This window comes from Oryctolagus cuniculus, chromosome 12 (genome assembly GCF_964237555.1).
Source record: "Oryctolagus cuniculus chromosome 12, mOryCun1.1, whole genome shotgun sequence".
Taxonomy (NCBI): domain Eukaryota; kingdom Metazoa; phylum Chordata; class Mammalia; order Lagomorpha; family Leporidae; genus Oryctolagus; species Oryctolagus cuniculus.
In genome coordinates, this window is record NC_091443.1 from 65,937,076 (window position 1) to 65,961,002 (window position 23,927).

At 41.7% G+C, this 23,927-nt stretch overlaps 1 protein-coding gene across 5 annotated transcripts in view; it reads right to left on the reverse strand.

Moving 5' to 3' along the window:
- UBR1 (ubiquitin protein ligase E3 component n-recognin 1) overlaps positions 1-23,927 on the reverse strand; it is a 169,001-nt gene that overhangs the window by 7,616 nt on the left and 137,458 nt on the right. For all 5 annotated transcript variants that reach the window (XM_070054077.1, XM_070054074.1, XM_070054075.1 and 2 more), the window contains 7 exons: positions 19,019-19,086; positions 17,173-17,323; positions 12,696-12,783; positions 11,454-11,587; positions 9,910-10,018; positions 6,740-6,796; positions 3,961-4,038 (listed from right to left, as the gene is read on the reverse strand). In XM_070054077.1, coding sequence (XP_069910178.1) covers positions 3,961-4,038; positions 6,740-6,796; positions 9,910-10,018; positions 11,454-11,587; positions 12,696-12,783; positions 17,173-17,323; positions 19,019-19,086 — 685 coding nt within the window. The remainder of the gene's footprint in view (positions 1-3,960; positions 4,039-6,739; positions 6,797-9,909; positions 10,019-11,453; positions 11,588-12,695; positions 12,784-17,172; positions 17,324-19,018; positions 19,087-23,927) is intronic.

The following is a 23,927-nucleotide window of genomic DNA, read 5'->3' on the forward strand; positions in this document are numbered from 1 at the left end:
TGATTGCAAGATCTCTCTTCTTCTCTTTGCCTCTGCCTCTTGTGGGCAGCCACAGGTAGTCACTCCCTTTGTTTACACTTTAAACATATGAATGGAGACTTCCCGGCACAGACAATTAGGCTAGGGGAGATTCCGGGAAGAGGCAGGAGGAACCAAAACCTTTCACAAGAGATGATACAAATAATCAGTCACACCTGTAACCTTCATTTATCACCTAAGTGTTTTTATTGTAACCTTAAGAGCCGTTTTGATATGTAAATCTTTTGTGCTCCTCCTTGTAAACAACTGGTCATGTTTAAATACTACTGCATTTATTCAATAAACGAGCCTTGATCAGGACTTGTCTTGGCTCCATTCTTTGCGTCCTTGTCCCCGCATTCCCACTCTCTGTTTCAGGAAGACCCAGTTCATTGTGCCGCAGGCCGGCACAGCCTCTCTCTAACTCTTTCAAATAAATAACTAAATTCTTTAAAAAAATTTTTTTGAGAGCCACTGCTTTTTTCTTAAAATCTGAGACCATTGCATTTTTTTTCTTAAAATCAAGGGATATTGGGGACAGCACTATGGTGCAGTGGGTAAAGCCACTGCTCACACTGCCTGCATCAATATGGGTACATGTTCAAGTCCCAGCCACCCCACTTCTGATCCAGCTCCCTGCTGATACACCTGGCAAAGCAGCAGAAGATAGCCCAAGCCCTTGGGCCCCTACAACCATGTGGGAGACCCAAAGAGGCTCCTGGCTCCTGGCTCCTGGCTTCAGACCAGCTCAGCTCTGGCTGTTGTGGCCATTTGGAGAGTGAACCAATAGATGAAAAATCTCTCTCTCTCTCTCTCCCCCTCCCTTCCTCCTTCCCTCTCTCCTTCCCTCTCCTCTCCCCCCTCTCTGTAACTCTGCCTTTCAAATAAAAATAAACTAAATCTTAAAAAAAATCACAGGATATTGAAGAACTAGAATGATCAGGACTGCCCCCCCCTTTTTAAGATTTAATTATTTGAAAGTCAGAGTTACAGGGGGAAGAGAGAGAGGGAGAAAGAGAATTGATTTTCCATCTGCTGGTTCACTCCCAAATTGCCACAACATTCAGGGCTGTGCCAGGCTGAAGTCAGGAGACTGGAACTCCATCTGGCAGGGCCACAAGTATTTGGGCCATCATCTATTGCTTTCCCAGGTACTTTAGCAGGGAGTGGGCTGGAACTGGAGCAACCAGGACTCTAACCATCACTCATATGGCATGCTGGAGTTCAGGCGGTTGCTTAGCCTGCTACCCCACAAGGCTGGCCCCATTTTTTTCAAATTTTTTATTTATTTGAAAGGCAGAGAGACAGAGGCAGAGGCAGAGTAAGGAGGAAGGGGAAGAGAACAGAGAGAGATGGCAAGCACTCTCCCATCTGATAGCCCACTCCCCAAATGCCAAGAACAGTCTGGCCACCAGAATTCCAAAACTCAATCTGGATCTTCCCCATGAGTGAGAGGGATCCCACCATTTGACCCATCACCTGCTGCCCCCCAGGGTGTTTGGGTATTTGCACCAGTAGGAAGTGCAAAGCAGGAGGAGAACTGATATTATATCAGTTGGTACAGTTCCAGCCATTCTGATATGGTACACAGGCATCTGCCTCTCAACCACTGCTCTATGCCTGCTCCCTAGATTTTTTTTTTATTTAATGAATGCATTTTTACATAGATACAACTTTAGGAATACAGTGTTTCTTTCCCTCATGCCCCCCACCGCGTTCCCTTCCCACCTCCCATTCCCTCTCCCATCTCCTTCATTATGGATCATTTAGTATGACTTTATATACAGAGGACCATCTCTATGCTAATCATAGACTTCAACAATTTGCCCCCACGCCCACACACAATATATAGAGTACAGTTTGGGGAGAGAATTTGCAGTCCATTCTCATATTGCAATTCAATAGGGACAGAGGTCCTACATGGGGAGCAAGTACACATTGACTACTGTTGTTCCTTTAACAATTAACACTCTTTTTTTATGATGTCAGTGATCACCCCAGGCTCTTGTCGTAAGCTGCCAGGGCTATGGAGGCCCTTTGTGACCACAGACTCCATCGGTATTTGGACACGGCCATAAGCAAAGTGGATGTTCTCCTCTTCCTTCAGAGAAGAGTGTCTCCTTCTTTGATGACCCTTCCTTTCCTCTGAGGTCTCGCAGAGATCCTCCATGTAGGGTGGTTGTTTTTTTTCCCCCCCGAGTCTTGTCTTTCCATGCCTGAGATGCTCTTGCAGGCCTTTCAGCCCAACCAGGAAGCCTTATGGGTTGATTCTGAGGTTAGAGTGTTATTTACTGTGAAAGTCATTCTAGGAGTCTCCTGTGTGGACTGTTTCCCATGTTGGTCCTTCCTTCCTTTTTAATTCTATTATTTTTACCGGGTATTTGATGTTATTTATGTCATCTCTTTTAAACTTAGACCAGTCTGTTGCCTTTAACAGTTAAGTTGATCTTTGTAACACTGAAGATGGTGTTTATACCACCGATTCTTATGGGTTTGGAGCCCCATGATTAGTTCTTAGGCTGTACCCTTAGAGGTGAGTCTATATGCTTGTGTGTATAACTATACTTTTTTTTTTTTTTTTAACAGTTTTAGACTACCTCCTCCATCCTAGATTGCTTTTGACTGATGTAGGAGGGAACATGATGCCAGAAAAGCCCAAGGGAGTATACTCTTCTCTCCAGGATCCAGACTGAAGCCTGAGTCACAATGCTATTACCCGTTCCGCTGTTACAAGTTTAAAGGGTTGCTATGTAAGATTTTTTTTTTTTTTTGAAAAGAGTTGTTGAGACTTAAAAATAAATAAACTGATGGTGGTGCAGGGAGATCCAGGAAGCAATCCCTCTAATAAAACAATCACTGAACTGACAGGAACTGTTTAAAGCAATGATTTTGGAACTCTTGAGTCTAGATGAACACTTGCTGCATTATGGGAGTGCGTGATAAAGGGGGGTCTGGCAAATTTCATGAATTTCAGCACTTTGTACGGCAGCTACCAGCCTCTGTCCCCGGCCCTCTGCAGGCAGCTATGGAGATAATGCCTTGTTTTCCTGGTGTGGCTTGTTTATGCCAGCATGGGCCACAGGGATCTTGTCCTCCAAAAACTGGGACTGTAAGTTTAGATTTGCTGGTGGTTCACTGAGGGTCTGGCAAGGATGTGAAAAAACAGGAGGCTTCACACAATGCTAGCAGGAATCTGAAATGGCACAGCCACTGTGGTCCCTCCAACTGTGAAACAAAATTATCCTGTGTCCCAGCAATTCCATGTTAGGCATATATCCAAAAGAAATGAAAACACACTTCCATGCAGAACTGTGCATCGGTGTTAATAGCTGCACGATTCATAACAGTCCGAAGGGGCTGACAGAATATAAAGGCTCATCAAGGGATAAAGGAACACACTGTGGGATAAACTTACAGTGGAGTATTATTTAGCCCAGAAAGGAAGAAAGTACTGATACACTACAATTTAGATAAACCACAAAATGAAATAAGTCAGATGTAAAACGTCACCTACTGTAGGATGCCTTTTATATATCCAGAAAAGGCAAATCCAGAGAGAAAGAAAGTAGATTATTAGTTATCAAGGGATAGGAGACAAAGAACATAGGGAAGGATTAGCGGTACAAGGTGCTTGGGATGACAAAAATGTTGTGAAACTAGAGAAAAATGGTTGTCACATAACATTTGTGAATTGACTAAATGTATACTTTATCATGATTAACTGTATGCTATGTATGTTTCACATCAATTTAAAGAAGAGATTGATAATCACTGCAATAGAGATGTTCAGTTATTGTCTTAGAAAAAGTTAACTAGTTGTAGTGTATGCAAATTGCAAGCTCAGAAAAAGATTTAAATATGTATATGTATACATATGTAGGTGTGCAAACACCCACCCACACATACATATACACACATACATTCTTTTCTTTCTCTTCTTACCTGAAATGAGAAGCTTGATTTAAGAGGCAGCTATAGTCATCAGGAAGCTCAATCAAGCTATTTCTTTTTCTAGGGTACCTAGAAATGTAATTTAAAAGGCAATTTTATGTATGAGTCAATAAGCCCAGATCAAAAATTGGCCAACATGATAGAAGAATATCTTAAAAATAAGCAAAGAATCCATAATTACAACCCAAACTAATTCCTACCATTGACTACATTAATTCCAAATTTCATAGGCTACAATTCCAAATTTTTCATTAGCTGGCTACTTCCCAAACTCAACACCCAGTATTTCCTAAGACTAAACTGCTCTGGCTGGATTTCCATACTGTCTAGAAAGGTAACATAAAGCAGTGGTTAAGAACTCAGCTTTTGAAATCAGACAAGTCAAACTAAAAATCTCAATTTTTCTGATACTCGAGAAATCTCTGAACATAAGCCTGCTATTTTTTCATATATATACTAGGGTTGAAATGTATTACATTCCAATTATGGGCACTCCATCAATGTACTAATAGGTTTTCATGGGGATAAAGAGAAAAACATCATATTAAATGAACTCATCAGTTGAAAGACTCACCCTGATTTAGGAAATGTTAAATGTGAGCAATACCATCAAGGAAACTCACAGGGCTGTTGGAGGCTAAATGAGACACTGAAGTGAAACATACTTAGAACTTGATACATGCTGGCAAATGTTATTATTCATTCTCACCATGCTAGATAAAATAAAAGCCTTATTTACATGTCCTCCAGAAGATTATCTGAGTAATATGGAATTCCTTCCTCACATTCCAATTAATTTAAATTCTTCCTACATTCAGCTAAAAATGATTTCCTCTTACACTAGTTCTGCCTCATTAACAACTTTTTCCTCTTTAGATTTCTATTGATTTAATGATATATCCCATATATTATTATACTGTATGTTATAGTGTGTTAGGTCTCATGTTTATAACTATATTGCAAATTACCCATGACCAAAAGCTGTATTTGTTACCCAGAATATTTCAGTACCATGGAGGGGAAACAGCTACAAACCACACAATGACTTGAAATACAGGAAAAACTGTGAGACTCACAATACAAAAATATGTTCTCATATCTTACACTTTTCACTCCTCTCTATTCTGAGATCTTTCTTTCTTTTTTTTTTTTTTTAAGATTTATTTTATTTATTTGAAAGGCAGAGTTACAGAGAAAGAGAGAGAGAGTCTTCCAACCGCTGTTCACTCCCCAGATGACTAGAACGCTGTAGCTGCATCAATGCGAAACCAGGAGCCAGGAGCTTCTTCTGGGTCTCCCATGCAGGTGCAGGGGCCCAAGAATTTGGGTCATCTTCTACTGCTTTCCCAGGATATAGCAGAGAGCTGGATCGGAAGTGGAGCAGCCAGGACTCGAACTGGCACCCATTTGGAATGCCAGCATTGCAGGCGGAGGCTTTACCTGCTGCACCATAGTGCTGGCCTCTAAGATCTTAATTTTCTTGGTGATGTGAATAATGCTAAGCACAAGAGTGGATCTATTACCACTAAATCAGTGAAGCTGGGTTATAGTAGAAAGCAGTCTATGGATTTCTGTAATATCTAGAAAGGTAATAAAGCAGTGAATGGAAATGAGTTTGAGGGGTGAGAGAAGATGAAAAAATAAAAAGGTACACTGTCTCATAATTTTTGTTTTATCCACAGAAACATGGTACTAGTGTTGGTATTTATAGCTGAGGGTCAACTTCTCTGCTTGTTTATTGATGCAGTTAAATTTGAATAAAAATAAGACATTGCATAACACAAACCAGGCCTGAGAGAGAATACAAAAAAGATGAACATGCAGCTCTTAACCTTGTGGAATTTACTGTTTAGTGATACAGAATTTACTGTTTAGTGATCTTAGATTATAATTAACACTGATATTCTAAAAAGCAAAAAGGTTAAGTTTTTTAAGGTAAGTTCAAGTGCCTGATAAAGTAGTAAAATTGTTACTGTATATTAAAAGGGTCCCAGGGTTCAAAAAGACCTAGTCGGGGCCGGTGCTGTGGTGCAACCGGTAAAGCCATCACCTGCAGTGCCACCAAACCATATGGGCACCAGTTCGAGTCCCTGCTGCTCCACTTCCAATCCAGCTCTCTGCTGTGGCCTGAGAAAGCAGTAGAAGATGGCCCAACTCCTTGGGCCCCTGTACTGTGTGGGAGACCTGGAAGAAGCTCCTGGATCCTGGCTCCTTGCTTTGGATCAGCTCAGCTCTAGCCATTGCAGTCCTTTGGGGAGTGAACCAGCAGATGAAAGACCTCTCTCTCTCTCTCTCCTCTCTCTGTGCAACTCTGACTTTCAAATAAATAAAATAATTAAAAAAAAAAAACACAGAAAAGTTTCTGGGTAGTTTCTAGGCATACACATAGGAAGAGAAAGAAGGAGAGAGAGAGTTCTATTTATATCTATATCCTCAAAAGAAAAAAAGAGTTTCTAGAAATACTATAAACCACTACCCTCTGATTTTAATATACCAGCAGATCTTTTGTCTTCTAATGGGCAAGCACTAGCTTAGTGAAAATTCTCTTACGAGGAGCCGATGACTTCAAATAATTTAACAGACAAAAGACAGTCCATTCAAGAAAAACGAATAGCATGAAAAAAATTTGATTTCAGAGAAGGAGCTAGCAAGAGATCCAGTAAGCAATGCACTGAGAAAGAAGAAGGTAGTCTACAAAGCACCACTCAACCAACAACTTTAGGAACACACCATGTGGATGGGAGAAAAAGCATCAAGCAGTAAAACCAACCTGATCACAGTGCCTTTCTGCTTCAAACAGTTTAGTAAGGCAGGGTCTGCACACCACCTATATTTGGAGCCAAGAGAAAAAGCAAATGAATCATCACAACTTCAGCATAATATTTGTCAACAAGCCATTCTCTCCAGTTCTGTTCCTTTCTTCTGTGTTTTTCCTATATTTCTTTGATCTTAAACCTTGCCCCTTTCTTTCTCCTTGTAGTTTTTATTGGTTTTTTTTTTTTTTTTTTTTTTTGACAGGCAGAGTTATAGACAGTGAGAGAGAGAGACAGAGAGAAAGGTTTTCCTTCCATTGGTTCACTCCCCAAATGGCTGCCATGGCCAGTATGCGCCGATCCGAAGCCAGGAGCCAGGTGTTTCTTCCCAGTCTCCCTGTGGTTGCAGGAGCCCAAGCACTTGGGCCATCCTCCACTGCCCTCCCGGGCCACAGCAGAGAGCTGGACTGGAAGAAGAGCAACTGGGACTAGAACCCAGCGCCCACATGGGATGCCAGCGCCACAGGTGGAGGATTAACCAAGTGAGGTACGGTGCCGGCCCCTCTCCTTGTAGTTTTAAAAAATTATTTATGGGCCGGCGCCGCAGCTCACTAGGCTAATCCTCCGCCTTGCGGCACCGGCACACCGGCTTCTAGTCCCAGTCGGGGCGCCAGATTCTGTCCCGGTTGCCCCTCTTCCAGGCCAGCTCTTTGCTGTGGCCAGGGAGTGCAGTGGAGGATGGCCCAAGTCCTTGGGCCCTGCGTCCCATGGGAGACCAGGATAAGTACTTGGCTCATGCCATCAGACCAGCACGGTGCGCCGGCCGCAGCGCACCGGCTGCGGCGGCCATTGGAGGGTGAACCAACAGCAAAGGAAGACCTTTCTCTCTGTCTCTCTCTCTCTCACTGTCCACTCTGCCTGTCAAATAAAAAAAATTATTTATTATTTGAAAATCAGAATGACGGGTGGGAGGGGGAGATATCTTCCATCCGCTGGTTCACATGCCGAATAGCTGAAAACCAGGCACATTAGCAGAGAGCTGGATCAGAAGCAGAGCAGTTGAAATTTCTTGAACTGGCACTCCAATATGGGATGTCACAGGCAGTGGCTTAACCTGCTATGCCATGGTGCAAGCTCCCTCCCTGTATCTTTTTCCCTCTATTTTTTTAAAAAGAGTTTGTCAATCAAAGACTTACTAAAAAAACAGAAACCATTGTTAGTATTTCACAAAGAAGGATTTTTAAAAAGTCTATTATCTTATTTTTTTCTTTATTTAAAAATCAGAGTGACAGAGAGACAGAGATATCCCATCTACTGGTTCACTCCCCAAATGCCTGCTGGGTCAGGCCAAAGCCAAGAGTTTGGAACTCAATCCAGGTATCTCACAGGGGTGAAAGGCACCTAATTACTTGAGTTATCACCTGCTGCCTCCGAGGGTGCATATTAGCAGGAAGCTGGACCTAGGAGTGGAGCCAGGACTTGATCCTACACACTCTAATATGATATATGGGTATCCCAAGTGGTCTCTTAACCACTGCACCGAACACTTGCCTCTGAATTTTTAATACTATACTAAACTATAGTAGTAAGTCCAAAATTTAAGTAATCTAAGAATATAAAAATATAATTAGTACAACCTACTGTGATGGTGCTTATCAAAACCCATAATACTGATTTTTTTAAAACAATTCATTCTGATAATACTGGAACCCAGAATACCCATGAGAAATAAGGAGGCAAAGAAAAGAAGTTAACAGAAAAGGGGCCAGCGCTGTGGCATAATGGATAAAGCTACCAGGGTCGGTGCTGTGGCATAGCAGATAAAGCCACCGCCTGCAGTGCTGGCATCCCATATGGGCTCCAGTTCGAGTCCCGGCTACGCCACTTCTGATCCAGCTCTCTTATATAGCCTGGGAAAGCAGTAGAAGATGGCCCAAGCCCTTGGGCCCCTGCACCTGCATGGGAGACCCAGAAGAAGAACCTGGCTCCTGGCTTCAGATCAGTCCAGCTCTGGCCGTTGTGGCCAACTGGGGAGTGATGGAAACCTCCCCCCACCCTGCCTCCCCTCTCTGTGTATTAACTCTGACTTTCAAATAAATAAATACATCTAAAAAAAAAAAAAAACCAGAAAGGAAGAGTGACAGGAGACAGAGGCTGACGCAAGTCCTGATGGGGGCATGGAGGGAGAAAGACATTGATTAAAGAAAACAGAGGGGCTGCTGCCATGACACGCTAGGTTAATCCTCCACTTGCAGCGCCAGCATCCCATATGGGCGCCGATTCTAGTCCCGGTTGCTCCTCTTCCAGTCCAGCTCTCTGCTGTGGCCTGGGAAGACAGTGGAGGATGGCCCAAGTGCTTGGGCCCCTGCACGCACATGGGAGACCGGGAAGAAGCACCTGGCTCCTGGCTTCGGATTGGTGTAGCTCTGGCCATTGCGGCCACTCAGGGAGTAAACCAATGAAAGGAAGACTTTTCTTTCTCTCTCTCTCTCTCTCTCTCTCTCTCTCTCTCTCACTGTCTGTAACTCTACCTGTCAAATAAATAAATAAATCTTTAAAAAAAAAAAAAGAAAGAAAAATGAGGAAGAGAAAAAGCAAGCAGACTAAAGAAAATCATGAGGGAATAAAGTGAGAGTAGCACAGGGAGAAGTGATTATAGAACTGACAGAAAATGATGTAGGAAAACACAGGTAAGGAGGCTGGAGGTTAAGGAGGGTTGACACTGAATAGCAGAGCCAGTGAAAACAGGGAAATTTTTTTCTGAAAGACACACTTCCCTCTGGGAAAGTTAACTGACCTTTCAATGTCTTTCATCTGCCAAATAACTTTTCTTGTATCCTCAGTCACCTGACTGAGACGTACGCTGCCAAATGAGATGCAATTTGGGTTCTTTTGATACTGAACTATGACTTTATGTCTGCTAGCCACATCCCCTCTTCTCTACCTGACTTAAAACTTGGGCGAAACATCAGCCATAGGGAGAAAAGTAAAATGCACGTTAGTCATAGTGCAGCAAGCAGCAAATGCCTGCTGCTGCCAGTCTCCCCCCTCCTCAAGTGCGTGAATTACGATTCTTCTCTACTTTCGCCACCCCTTCCATCAATGCCAACCATCCTAAAAGCTTAGCAAACACTTTTAATTTAGAATTTACAAACAAAATAGTAGCCCAACAATGCCCCCATAGTACCTCTGAAGCAAGGGCCTTACGGTATCCCAATATTCCTGGAAAAGCAGGAACAAATTTGTGGGTAAAGACAGATAATTGCAGAGTGCATTGTATTCTCCTTCTGCAGAATCTGTAAGAGCAGAAAAATACATTTTATAAACACATTATTCTACCTGGTCGATCTGTCAGCAGAGATTCTTCATTGCTATGCTCATTTCTAAATGCTATATAGAGAAAGTATAGCTGGTACTTGATAAAATTGTGGGTGGCAAACAAGCCACAGAGATCCTTTTAGAACATAAGTCTGGGTGAGTCACTCTTCTGATGAGATGGCTCCAATGTCTAACTACCACACTTAGTGTAAAATGTGTAAAAATGGCTTAAGGGCCCCAAGTGAGCTGCCTCCTATTGCCTCCTAGATCTCATCTCTCGCTTTTCCTCTCCTGTTCATTAGGCATCAGCCATTCTCGTCTCTTTGCCTATGCCAAATTATGCTTTTGTGTTTATCTTTTCTTCTGCTTAAAAACACTCTTCCTTCAACTGTCTGCCTAGCATAACCTCATGCATGCAGCTATTTGTCCAATGTCTCCTTGCAGAGTAGTTTTCCATGACTACATCCCAAAGAGTTTGCCACTCTGCCCCAGTACACTCTATTCACATGCTCGGCTTTATTTCTTCTTGTCGTATTTATCACTGTTTGATATTATATTATACAAATTTATCTGTTCATTTGCATTTGTTATTGACATTCACTGCCAGAGTATAGGCATCTAGGAGATGAACAAACACATGAGTTTTGTGTATGTGCCAATATCAGATCTGTACTAGCAAATAGTTGGAAAGTAGCATCTTGTGTTTTTCTTCTTTCTTTTTTGATTTTCTCAGCATTGTATTTTGTATAGAATCAAGATAAACCTAGGTCAGATAAATCCAAGTGAACAGAGCTCAAGATAAAGAAGTTGATAGTAAAGGTGATCTGGTCATTTTATTCTCAAAAGACAAAAGAAGAATCTCTGAGGAATTTTGACGACTCTCCCAAAGTCATACAAACATTCTAATTTTTAGCCTTCTCTACTTAGCTCTAGACTTAGAGGCAAGTAAATAAGAAAGAAAATGACTCTATTGCTTAACTTTATGTAGCTTTGGTTGATTCCCACAGATCTTTCCCAGCAGCATTTTAATTCTTTAATGGTCATATGTTGAAATTTCAAATAACAGGGTATACCGTCAAGTCTACTTCCTACTTAAGCTAAATAATTTTCTTCTCTAGAGACAAACAATATTTCCAACCTCTTACTACCCTATCAGTCATATTCTGCAGGCAGGCATTTTATAAACTCAAGCACATAAACAACACAGAAGAGTAGGTCTTGCAGATTATGAGTTGCATCTGGTTTTGGCCTCACTAACCTATACCTGATCACTGGCACATGTTTGAAAGGAGCACAGACAAACTGGGTGGGAAATGAAGTAGTTTTGCCTACTCTAGTGTATGTTTTGGAGCTTGAAGGTTGAGAAAAACAATATCTCCATTTTATACTTTGTGACTTTATTTTCCTACTTACTGGTAAGCAGTTCTTCAGGTGGAGTTACCCCAAGTAAATAGTGGAAAAACAATGCAGCACAGCGTAGGTAGGGGGTGATGCCATTCTTCAAGGAGACCCACAAATACCAGCCAGGGATACCACACCCAGTGCAGCTGAGAGACATTAATTCCAGAACAGAACGGAATATGCATCAGTCTAAAACCCTAGATTTTAACACATCCTCTTTCAAAGTCACAGTTAACCAGTTACTCATTTAATTTTCAAACATACAAAATACTTAAATAGTTAATAACTTCACTTTAAATATTCTATTAAAAGTATTTATTTATGTGAGAGGCAGAGATACAGAGAGAGATAAAGATGCCTTTCATCCACTAACTCCCTAAATGCCCACAACAGGTGTGGCTAGGCCAGGTTGAAGCAAAGAGCCAAGAACTCAATCTGGTCTCCCACATGGGCAGCAGGGACACAATGACTCGAGTCACCACCTGCTGCCTCCCACGGTGTGCAACAGTAGGAAGTGGGAGTCAGGAACTGGGACCAGGAACTGAACTCAGGTTCTCTGATGTGAGATGCAGGTGTTCTAACTGGCATCTTAACCACTAGGCCAAATGCCCGCCCCCTCCTGTATACTTTAAATCATGTCTGGATGTTTTTAATACTTCATGTAATATAACCATTAAGTAACTAGTACTTAATACTGCATTGCTAGGGACTAATCACAAGACTATAAAGTTTGTACATATTCAATACAGATGCAATTTTTAAAAATATTTTTGACCTGTGACTGGCTGAATCTGAGGATGCAAAATCTAACAAGGATGGCCAAATGTAATCAGTTAAGTGAATCAAGCACACCAATTGCATGGGTGGCTGTAGAAGAACAACTCATTTTCTACTTTCTGCATTCTCGTAAATTTTAAATATTGCCATTTGTTAAAATTCCATCATCTTATGCCTGTGTTCTCATAGTTTAAAAAAAGTAAACAATGATGTATCAAACTTGTGTTAGTCTCATCAGCAAGTAGGTAGATTTTATTCCAACATACTATCTTTTATTTCAAGGTAAAATCACCAAAATCATTTTTATTTTCAATATAAGCCTATCTTGTGACAAAGTCACATACTAAAAGCCTTCAACTGATTTTAAAATCTGGAATTAAAATGGTTTATCTGGAGCGTCCTGCCAAGCAACTGACAGAAATGGAGTTATTAACACAATGCTACTGAAGCAGAGTAGACTAATGGACTATTACTCACCCACTTGTATACTGGGAAACCTCTGCAAAGAAAGACGAAGCAGATCGAGCCTCTTCACTGTCTTCCTGAACTTGAGTAAGGGGGAGGCCTGAAAAAGAAATCCGTAAGATGAATTTATGAATTTATTATTTAATTTACAAATTATACCATTTTCATGGTTCTACAATAATGCTGATTCAGAGTGGACTCTTTCCTTTGTTCTCAATTCTAAATAGTTGGCTCTGAATGTTAAAAACTTTATGTAAATTTTGTTTATCTGTATACTAGCTGGAGAGACCAATAAAGCAGAATCTACTAAATACGATGCTTAATAGTGACTTACTAAGTACAGATGTTTAAAATGTACTGCCCAGGGACTAGTGCTGTGGTGCAGCAGGTTAAGCCACTGCTTACAACGCCAGGATCCCACATATCGGAGTGCTCTGAGTTCCTAAGAGTCTTAGTCTAAAAGAGAAGCTTGTATGTCTACAAAGCGAAGTTATTCAGTCTTCACCTTCTGCATTCACCCTCCAGCTAAGAGCCCCATGAAAACAATCTTGTGAAGTTGTCTTCCTCCACTGACCTTTCCTTAAGGAGGACCATTCCAAATCTTTCTGTTACTCAGAGTAAGGTTCTGGGTAAGCCACTTAAGCTCTCCGAACTTCAGTTTTATTTTATCAAAATGGAGATTAAGGGTAGGCATTTGGCTTGGTAGTTAAGATTTCAGTTAAAATTCCCATATTCAATACTGCAGTACCTGTGTTCAATGTCTGGCTCCAGCTACATGCCAGTACAGACCTTAGGAGGCAGCAGATAACAGTCCAAATAGGTCCCTGCCACTTGAGTAGAAGATCTGGACTGAGTTCCTGGCTGCAGGCTCAGCTTTTGAGGCATTTGGGGAGTAAAACAGTGGATGGGCTATCTCTGTCTCTTGAATTATAATAAAAAATTGAGATAAAAATGCCTATTGTTGGAGCAGGCATTGTGGTACAGTGGCTTAGGATACCCATAACCCATATTAGAGTGCTTTTCAAGTCCTGGCTGCTCTGTGCTTCTGATACTGCTCCTTGCTCCACACAGCTTGATGGTCCGAGTACTTGGGTTCCTGCCACCCACACTGGAGTCCTGGATGGAATTCCTGGCTCCTGGTTTTAGTCTGGCCCAGCCACAGCTGTTGTGAGCATGTGGGGAGTGGATCAGTAGATGAAAGTGCTCTCTTTCCAAAACCATCCTTCTGTTCACCATCACTCTGCCCTCCAAATAAATACATAAATCTTTTTAAAAATGCCTACTTTGCAGTTTGCTGTGAGGGATGATTATAGCATATTTAAACAGTGTTCTGATGCTTAAAAAATAACTTTTGGAAAAGCTTTCACATATGCATTAATTCATCTAAAAGGTCACAACTAAAATTACCCTGCGTAATTTTTATATTATCATAGCTGAAAACCACTAGTTCTTTTCATTTTTCCAAATAAGATCTCCTTGCTGGGGGCTGGGGTGGGGAACAAGTGTTTGGTATAGCAGGTAAGACCAAGCAGTGGGTCCAGCACTGTGGTGTAGTGGGTAAAGCCCCATAAGGGCGCTGGTTTGTGTCCTGGCTGCTCCATTTCTGATCCAGCTCCCTGCTAATGACATAAGAAAAGCAGCAAAAGACGGCCCAAGTGTTTGGGCCCCTGCCATCCACATGGAAGACCCCAATCAAGCTCCTGGCTTTGCCGTGGCCCAGTGCTGGCTGTGGTGGCCATCTGGGTTGTGAACCAGCGGATGGAAGATTTCTCTCTCTCCCTCTCACTCTTTTAACTCTTTCAAAATAGATCTTTTTTTAAAAAAAAAAATTATCAAGTAGTTAGGTCACAGCTACCTGAAGACAGAGAAAGCAAGGTAACAGCTGGGGTGGTGAGAAGGTGGGGCAAGAGAAGCCAGCATCCAGGAACTCAATCCAGGTCTCCCACATGGGTGGCAGGAACCCAATTACTTGAGCCATCACTGCTATAATCTAGGATCTGCATTAGCAGGAAGCTGTAATCATGAATCAAACCAGGCACTCTGCTAAAGGATGTGGGTGTCCCAAGTGGCATTTTAACCACTTTGTTAAATGCCCATCCTAGAAGTTTGTTTGACCATTCTTTTTTTTTTTTTTTTTTTTTTAAAGATATATTTTATTTATTTGAAAAACAGAGTTACAGAGAGAGGTAAAGACAGAGAGAGAAAAGTGTTTCATGCACTGGTTCACTCCTCAAATGGCCACAATGTCTGCAGCTGAGCTGATCCAAAGCCAGGAGCCAGGAGCTTCTTCCAGGTCTCCCATGTGGATGCAGCGGCCCAAGGATTCAGGCTATCTTCCACTAGTTTCTCAGGAGCACTAACAGGGAGCTGGATCAGAAGTGGAGCAGCTAGGACTTGAACCCATTAGGGGTACTGCTGGCTGGGGCTTTAACCTGCTGCACCATACTGCTGGTCCCAGATTCTGACCATTCTAATAAGTGTACAGTGCTATCTTAATGTGCAATTCCCTAATGATATATAGATGCTGAACACTTTTTTTTTTTTTTTTTTTTTTTTTGACAAGCAGAGTGGATAGTGAGAGAGACAGAGAGAAAGGTCTTCCTTTGCCGTTGGTTCACCCCGTAATGGCTGCTGCGGCCGGTGCACCACGCTGATCCAGATCCAGGAGCCAGGTGCTTCTCCTGGTCTCCCATGCAGGTGCAGGGCCCAAGGACTTGGGCCATCCTCCACTGCACTCCCAGGCCATAGCAGAGAGCTGGACTGGAAGAGGAGCAACCGGGACAGAATCCGGAGCCCCGACCGGGACTAGAACCTGGGGTGCCGGTGCCATAGGCAGAGGATTAGCCTAGTGAGCTGTGGCGCCAGCCAGATGCTGAACACTTTTCCACATGATTACTTGCCATCGTGTCTATTTTCTTTGGTGAGGTGTTCTTTAAAGATTTTGTTCTTTAAATTGGGTTGTTTTCTTTCCTCCATTTTATTGATGAGTTGACTACATTTATGTGGGTCCACTTCCAGGCTCTCTATTCTGTTCCACTGTCTCTTCTTTTGCCAGTCACACACTGTCTTTATTACTGTAACTTTACAGAAAGTCTTATGGCAGAGTAGTGTCAGCCTTCCAACTGTGTTCTTCTCCTTCAGTACTCAGCTGGATCTTCTGGGTTTTTTCTTCTCTGTATAAACTTTAGAATCAATTTGTCATTATGTATAAAATAACTTGCTGTGATTTTCATGGGGAGATTATTGGGTTTCTACTTAACTTTTCTGATTTTACTCTTGTGTCTCTTCCCTTTTATATTTAAAATCTTGATTTCCATTACTTATTTAGTATATCCTCAAAATTAACACTTGTATTCCCCAAATTATTAACCAACACTAGGTACCACTACTATGATTTCAATTCAGGATTATTTGGGGGCAGTAGTTTGTTGTCAAAATACATCCCACTAGGGAAGTATAACTGAAATATTGTGATTTATTTATCCTTTTAAAATCACTTTTTTAAAAAAAATTTATTTATTTTTCATCTACTTGAAAGGCAGAGAGACAGCAAAAGCAAAAAAGCTCTCTGTGATCTGCTGGCTCACTCCCCAAAGGCCTGCAACAACTAGGGCTGGACCAGGCTAAAGCCATAAACCTGGAAGTCAGTCCTGGTCTCTCACGTGAGTGGCAGGAGATACAAGAAGCAGGAAGGTATGGAATAACAATAGGATATATTCACAAATAACCACACAAATAACAAATGCTACAAGGCAAACAAAAAGCTGTCATTCTACTGTTGAGGAATCAAGAATGATTCCTTTCAATAAGATAGGATTATCAAAGTTCTCAGGACAAGCCTTGGAAAGACCTTCAAAATGGAGAATTAAAACAAACCAGAGGCCGGTGCCGCAGCTCACTAGGCTAATCCTCTAGCCTGCGGCGCCAGCACACCGGGTTCTAGTCCCGGTCAGGGCGCCGGATTCTGTCCCGGTTGCCCCTCTTCCAGGCCAGCTCTCTGCTGTGGCCAGGGAGTGCAGTGGAGGATGGCCCAAGTGCTTGGGCCCTGCACCCCATGGGAGACCAGGATAAGTACCTGGCTCCTGCCATCGGATCAGCGTGGTGCGCCGGCCGTAGCACGCTGGCCGCAGTGGCCATTGAAGGGTGAACCAATGGCAAAGGAAGACCTTTCTCTCTCTCTGTCTACTCTGCCTGTCAAAAAAAAAAAAAAAAAAAAAAAAAAAAAAACCAGAGAAAAACAGGTCCAAATAGACAGCCAGGTGCAAAGTAATGAGGGAATCATGTTGTTTCAGATAACTATCTCTTTAATACCTTATTCTACTTTTCTCTGTCTAAATAGTATCCACGAAGAAATAAACAAATAATCATTCAATGAGAGGCATAATATAAAACTCAGACACAAAAAAATGGCTTATCACAGCACAATGAATTTGGGCAACAAAGCATAGACAAATATTCTTCACAGTCAACATTCACAGAGGAGCTTTACCTGTGTCTATTGTAAGAAGTATCTGAAGCATGTGTGCCATGGTGATCAAATGGAAGAGATAAAGGTGGTTATAGGAAGAACTAATTGATGAAGGCTGCAGATCAACTGTGTCATCCCAGTATAGAGATGGAAATGCTAAGACAGCACCTACCTGTGAGAGAAAAATGGACATCAACATGGATAATAGCAAAAACCCAATACAAATACAAATACAACTAAATGTAAAGGGTACCAAATGCTGTGCTGTGGGGTTTCTAAATAACCACTATATTTTTCCTAGTTATTCGGCAGAGTATCTTAGAATATACCATAAATGAAAGACAAAGTTCATTACCAAACAGTTACCTTTTGCTGGACCTACTTATTCTGGGTCTAGGTGGTGGTTCCAACTACGTGTTTCAGAAGACTCAACATTAAAATCACTTGGGGAGTTTTTCAAATAACATAACCACATCCTACCCCAACTAAATATGAACCTCTAAGATTCAGTTACCAGTACTCTTTTCAAGGATTCCAAAAATTCCAAGTGAGAGTCAGGGTTGACAACCACTGGATTCTAAAGGTCAGAACAATTGAGGGATAGAGATGGCAGCCAACCCTGCAGTCATAAACTCCATGTTCCCTATGCATATCGCCACCACTTTCTGAACAGAACTCAGTTTGAAGGAATGGAAAAGCTCTGCAAGAAATTACAAAACAGGGGCCAGCATTTTGACGCAGCAAGTTAAGCTGCCACCTGACACTGGTATCCCATATGAGCACCAGTTTGAGTCTTAGATGCTCTACTATTTACTATTTCTTTCTCTCTCTCTCTCTCTCTTTCTCTCTCTTTCTTTCTTTTTTTGATAGGCAGAGTTAGACAATGAGAGAGAGAGAGAGAGAGAGACAAAGAGAACAGTCTTACAGTCTTCCTTCCATTAGTTCACCCCTAAGAGGACGCTATGGCCAGCGCGTTGCGGCCAGCATGCTGCGCCGTTCCGAAGCCAGAACCAGGTTCTTCCTCCTGGTCTCCCATGTGGATGCAGGGCCCAAGCACTTGGGCCATCCTCCAACTGTCTTCCAGGGCCACAGCAGAGAGCTGGACTAGAAGAGGAGCAACCGGGACAGAATCCGGCGCGCCCACCGGGACTAGAACCCGGGGTGCCGGCACCGCAGGCGGAGGATTAGCCTAGTGAGCCGCGGTGCCGGCCTCCAGATGCTCTACTTTTGATTCAGCTCTGTTACTGGAAAACAGAGGAAGATGGCCCAAGTGTCTGGGACCCTGCCACCCATGTGGGAGACCTAGAGGAAGCTCCTGGCTCCCATTTTCAGCCTGGCATAACCCCAGCAGTTGTGGCCATTTTGGTAGTAAACCAGCAGATAGAACTCTGTCTCTCTAACTCAGCCTTTCAAATAAATAAAAAAACTTAAGAAATTTCACCAGGTCTACAAGTGTTTTGAGAAAGCCAAAAGACACCCATGGCCTAGTCTCTACCAACAAATAATTAATGACTTTAAAATAGCTTACACTGTCATTCATTGCTTAAGATATAAAAAAGAAAATGGGGGTGGGAGGAAGGATTATATTGAGTTAGAAAAAGTTTGCTTGCACAAGTACCAGCTAATAAAATCAATTAGGACAAGACTTATTACAAAGTAAAAGGTAAATGTGCTATTATATTATAGAGTGATTTTGATGGTTTCCATGTACTCTGTACCTGTTTATAAATAGAATGGATAAGGGAGCAAAATTTACAGGTTGAAAACTAATAATTTGTAATCTTGAACAGAGAGCATAAATTTGAATGAGAAAACCACATGAAATTATAAACTTAAGTGACTTGAAAAAGTTGTACTGAATACTTACCAAAACATGAAATAAATCTATAGATAGAAGACATGGTGTATCTTCTGATTTTAGGTTAGGAAGAACAACTAAAAAAAAAAAAAAAAAAAAAAAGACAAGAAGTTAATATAATTCAGTCAGCAAGACAAAATGAAAGCTAAAAAATATCTAAAATGACAATATAACAGGGTTATAAAACATAGAAACTGCTACTTCACAGCTTTAAGATATGGGAATATAATCAAAGACAAATTGAGAAAAGTCTCTTAAAAAATCTCAGATACAATTTAAGCTTGAAAGATAAGATCTCAGAGGGTAAGATAAATGAACCAGGGTAAGTGAGACAAGGATTTCTCAATAATGAATCAATAGAGTTGCTTTTATACAATGTTCCTTTGATCACTTTCCCCACTAACTGTACATTCTCAAGTGTTCTGTGATACGGAATATGTGAATACATTTGATACTAAGAGCATGGAGAATACACAAAGCAGTACGGGTGAAATGAGGATGGAGAAAATTCTCCTGAACAAAATTAGGTAATGGGTTATACAGATAATGATCAAGAGGAAATGCAGACTGTTCAAAAGCTATCATCTTTTCTAATTTGGTCAGTCTCTAAGGAAAAGCAATAAATTAGACATTAGAGAAGAGTAGAAAGGAAGTGAAATCAGGAAGTCAGGACAACAGGAATGGTTTTGTCTGAGGGAGGGAACGAATTATTTCTCAGTAAAACTGTTATTTTACAAAATGAAGGAAACAAGACTCTTCTCAAACAAATTTTGAAACCCCAAATCAAGATCCTAAATAATGTTTTGGGATCAACAGACTGAAATATACACTTAAATTACTACATATCTGAGATGGTAATGTTATATATATATATATATATTTTTTTTTTTTTTTTGACAGGCAGAGTGGACAGTGAGAGAGAGAGACAGAGAGAAAGGTCCTCCTTTGCTGTTGGTTCACCCTCCAATGGCCGCCGCGGTCAGCGCACTATGGCCAGCGCACCACGCTGATCCGATGGCAGGAGCCAGGTACTTATCCTGGTCTCCCATGGGGTGCAGGGCCCAAGCACTTGGGCCATCCTCCACTGCACTCCCTGGCCACAGCAGAGAGCTGGCCTGGAAGAGGGGCAACCGGGACAGAATCCGGTGCCCCGACCGGGACTAGAACCCGGTGTGCCGGCGCCGCAGGCAGAGGATTAGCCTAGTGAACCGTGGCGCCAGCCTATTGTTATATTTGTTATTGTACAATACTTTTCCTTAGTGTAATGCTCTGAGTCACTTATCTGCAAAGAGAAATGATCTTTGCATAATCCCCATTCATTCTACTTGCTTGAGTTAGTAAATATGCATTGCTGATTTTGATATATTTATTATTTTCATTATCTGCATTAAAAATAGAAAAAAGCAGCAAGGATAAAAAGTCATGTTTATTTTCTACTTTTAAAATAAAAGCTTATTTATTGGTATATAAAGCAGTACAAAATTATCTTTGTTTTTATTTTAATAGCTCAATCTTTGCATAGTTAGCTATGAAAGGAATTCAAAATTATAATATTTCTAATAATATAAAGCTTCACACTCATATGAACTCAAGTCAAAACCATAGTTTTTGAGTCAGGAAAAATAAAATGAACAGAAAGTTAAAAATGTCTAATAAAACAAAAAGCTAATAGACTACCATTTTAAAAAACACATGGCCTTCATATTCTTTGAATTTATTAAGGCAGGTAAGATGAGCTTCAGGAAAAATGATCAATCAATGGTGAAGGATCATAACAGGTGATGAGTTCCAAGCCTCAACTTCTTCTTTAATTTTTCATGCTACTAGGTCAAGTTATTTGACATTCCATGAAGTAAAATTATAAACTATAAAAAGCTTATTAAATCTGTTTAGAAATGGGAAAGAAAAAGATTCTAAACAAAATGCAAAAAGGTTAGATCAGAGGCTTTGGAACTGGACTGAAATGGGTTCAAGTACTAGCTGTGACTATGTGTCACAGGCAAGCAGTAGAACTTCTCTGTCTACACTGCAGACAAGACTGCTGGGAGGCTCATCCACATATGTACTTAGCACTTTCCCCAAGCCTGGTATGTAATAACTACTTAATAATGTTATTAATACTGGCTACATTAAACGTGCTGATTACAGGGTCCTTCCTTTAACCTGCTGAGTGATCCTGACAAACCCCTTGTTGTCTGTAGGTCTCATTTCCTCACAAAATATTTCAGTAACATGAATATTTCTAGGGTGGACATTTGGCTCAGCAGTTAAGATACCACTTGGGTTGTATGTATCTCATATAGAATTTCTGTCTTTGAGTCCCAGCTCTGCTCTTGATTTTAGCTTCCTACTAATGCACACTTTGGGAGGCAGCAGATGATGGCTCAATTACTTGAGTTCTGGCCAACCACATGGGAGACCCAGACTGAGTTTTGGGTTCCTGGCTTTGGCCTGGCCTAGCCCTGACTATCATAGGCATATGAGGGGTTAATTACTGGATGGGAGTCTGTACGGCTCTGCCTTTCAAATAAATAAATAGTTAATATGATTATTTCTGATATATCAGCAATTCCATCACATCACCTAACTTACTTTCTTCTCAGTGTTACAACTCACTTTACTCTCAGGACATTTAAATAACCCCTGAATTCTTTTTCCTGAATTTCATCACATTCTAAGCTGGTGGAAAACTCTTTTTTAAAAAAAGATTTGTTTATTTGAAAGGCAGGGTTAGAGAAGAGAGAGAGAGAGAAAGGAGAGAGAGAAAAACTTCCATTCACTGGTTCACTCCCCAAATGGCCACAATGGGAGAAGCTGGGCTGATCCAAAACCAGGAGTCAGGAGATTCTTCCGGGTCTCCCACATAGGGGGCAGGGGGCAGGGCCCAAGCACTTGGGCCATCTTCCACTGCTTTCCCAGGTGAATTAGTAGGGAGCTGGATCAGAAGTAGAGCAGCTAAGACTCAAAGTGGTGCGAATGAGATGCCAGCACTGCAGAGACGCCAGCGCTGCAGCGGGTAGTTTAACCTGCTAAGCCACAGCGCCAGTCCTGGAATACTCTTTTTCTTTTTTCTTTCTTTTTTTTTTTTAAGATTTATTTTATTTAATTGAAAGGCAGAGGGGCCGGTGCCGTAGCGTACTAGGTTAATCCTCTGCCTGTGGCGCCAGCATCCCATATGGGCGCCAGTTCTAGTCCCAGTTGCTCCTCTTCCAGTCCAGCTCTCTACTGTGGCCTGGGAAGACAGTGGAAGATGGCCCAAGTGCTAGGGCCCCTGTACCCACATGGGAGACTGGGAGGAGGCACCTGACTCCTGGCTTTAATCGGCACAGCTCCGGCCATTGCGGCCATTTGGGGGGTGAACCAATGATAGGAAGACCTTTCTCTCTGTCTCTCTCTCTCACTGTCTGTAACTCTACCTCTCAAATAAATAAAAATCTTAGAAGGAAAAAAAAAGGCAGAGTCAGAGAGAGAGAGGTAGAGACAGTACGAGAGAGAGAGAGAGATCTTCCATCTGTTGGTTCATTCCCCAAATGGCTGAGCCAGGCAAAGCCAGGAGCCAGGAGCTTCTTCTGATCTCCTACATTGGTGAGGGACCCAGTGACTTGGGCCATCCTCTGTTGCTTTCCCAGGCACAGTAGCAGGGAGCTGGATCAGAAATAGAGAAGCTAGGACTTGAACCGGTACCCAAATGGGATGCTGGTGCTATAGGCAGGGGCTTTAGCCTGCTGTGCCACAGTGCCAGCCCTGGGAATATTCTTTCTATAGTCAAATTTTTCTTAAAGGCAGCTCTGAACTTTTTTATTTCCCTAGTTGATGAAAATATTTTAAATTTCCTTTGAAATCAAAAGTCAGTTTTGGAATGCATATTTTCACTTTATCAAAATTTCTTTTTGCTAATTTTACTACCTCAGCAAGGTTTACATGATGTGAGAAAAGCAAGGTTTCAAATATTAGTTCTGCCTCTTACTGGCTTTATGATTATGAGCAAGTCATAAAATTCTCTGTGCCTCAGTTTTCTTACTGTAAATGGGAATAATGATGACTTCCTTGAAGGATGGTGATTAGAAGAAATAAGACTGCACAATAAAATCCAAGTACAATTCCTAGGACACATTTACAGCAGTGAACATGCATGTCCAATTGCTTCTACAGACTCGAACCAGCATTGTGGGAATTTAACTAGAAGCAAAGGTACCTCCCTCAACAGATTATCAAGGTAAAGCTGGTCTACCCATTAGAAAAAAAGTCTGCCTGTTCAGCTAGAAAAAAACCTCCCTAATTTTTTTTGTTAGTTTGTTTTTTTTGTTTTTTAAGATTTATTCATTCATTTGGGGCTGTGCTGTGGCACAGCAGGTAAAGCTTCAGCCTGCAGTGCCAGCATCCCATATGAGTACCGGTTCAAGACCCAGCTGCTCCTCTTCTGATCCAGCTCTCTGCTGTGGCCTGGGAAAGCAGTAGAAGATGGCCCAAGTCCTTGGGCCCCTGTACCCGCATAGAAGACTTGGAAGAATCTTCTGGCTCCTGGCTTCGGATCAGCTAAGCTCTGGTCATTGCAGCCATTTGTGGAGTAAACCAACAGATAGAAGACTTCTCTCTGCTTCTCTGTAAATATACCTTTCAAATAAATAAATAAATAAATATTTTTTAAAAAGATTTGTTCATTTATTTGAAAGGCAGAGTTACAAAGAGGCAGAGGCAGAGAGAGAGAGAGAGAAAGAGAGAGGTTTTCCATCTGCTGGTTTACTCCACAAATGGCTGCAATGGAGCTGGGCCAATCCGAAGCCAGGAGCTTCTTCTGAGTCTCCCATGCAGGTGCAGGGGTACAGGGGCCCAAGGACTTGGGCCATCTTTTATTGCTTTCCCAGGCCATAGTAGAAAGCTGGATTGGAAGTGGAGCAGCCAGGAATCGAACCAATGC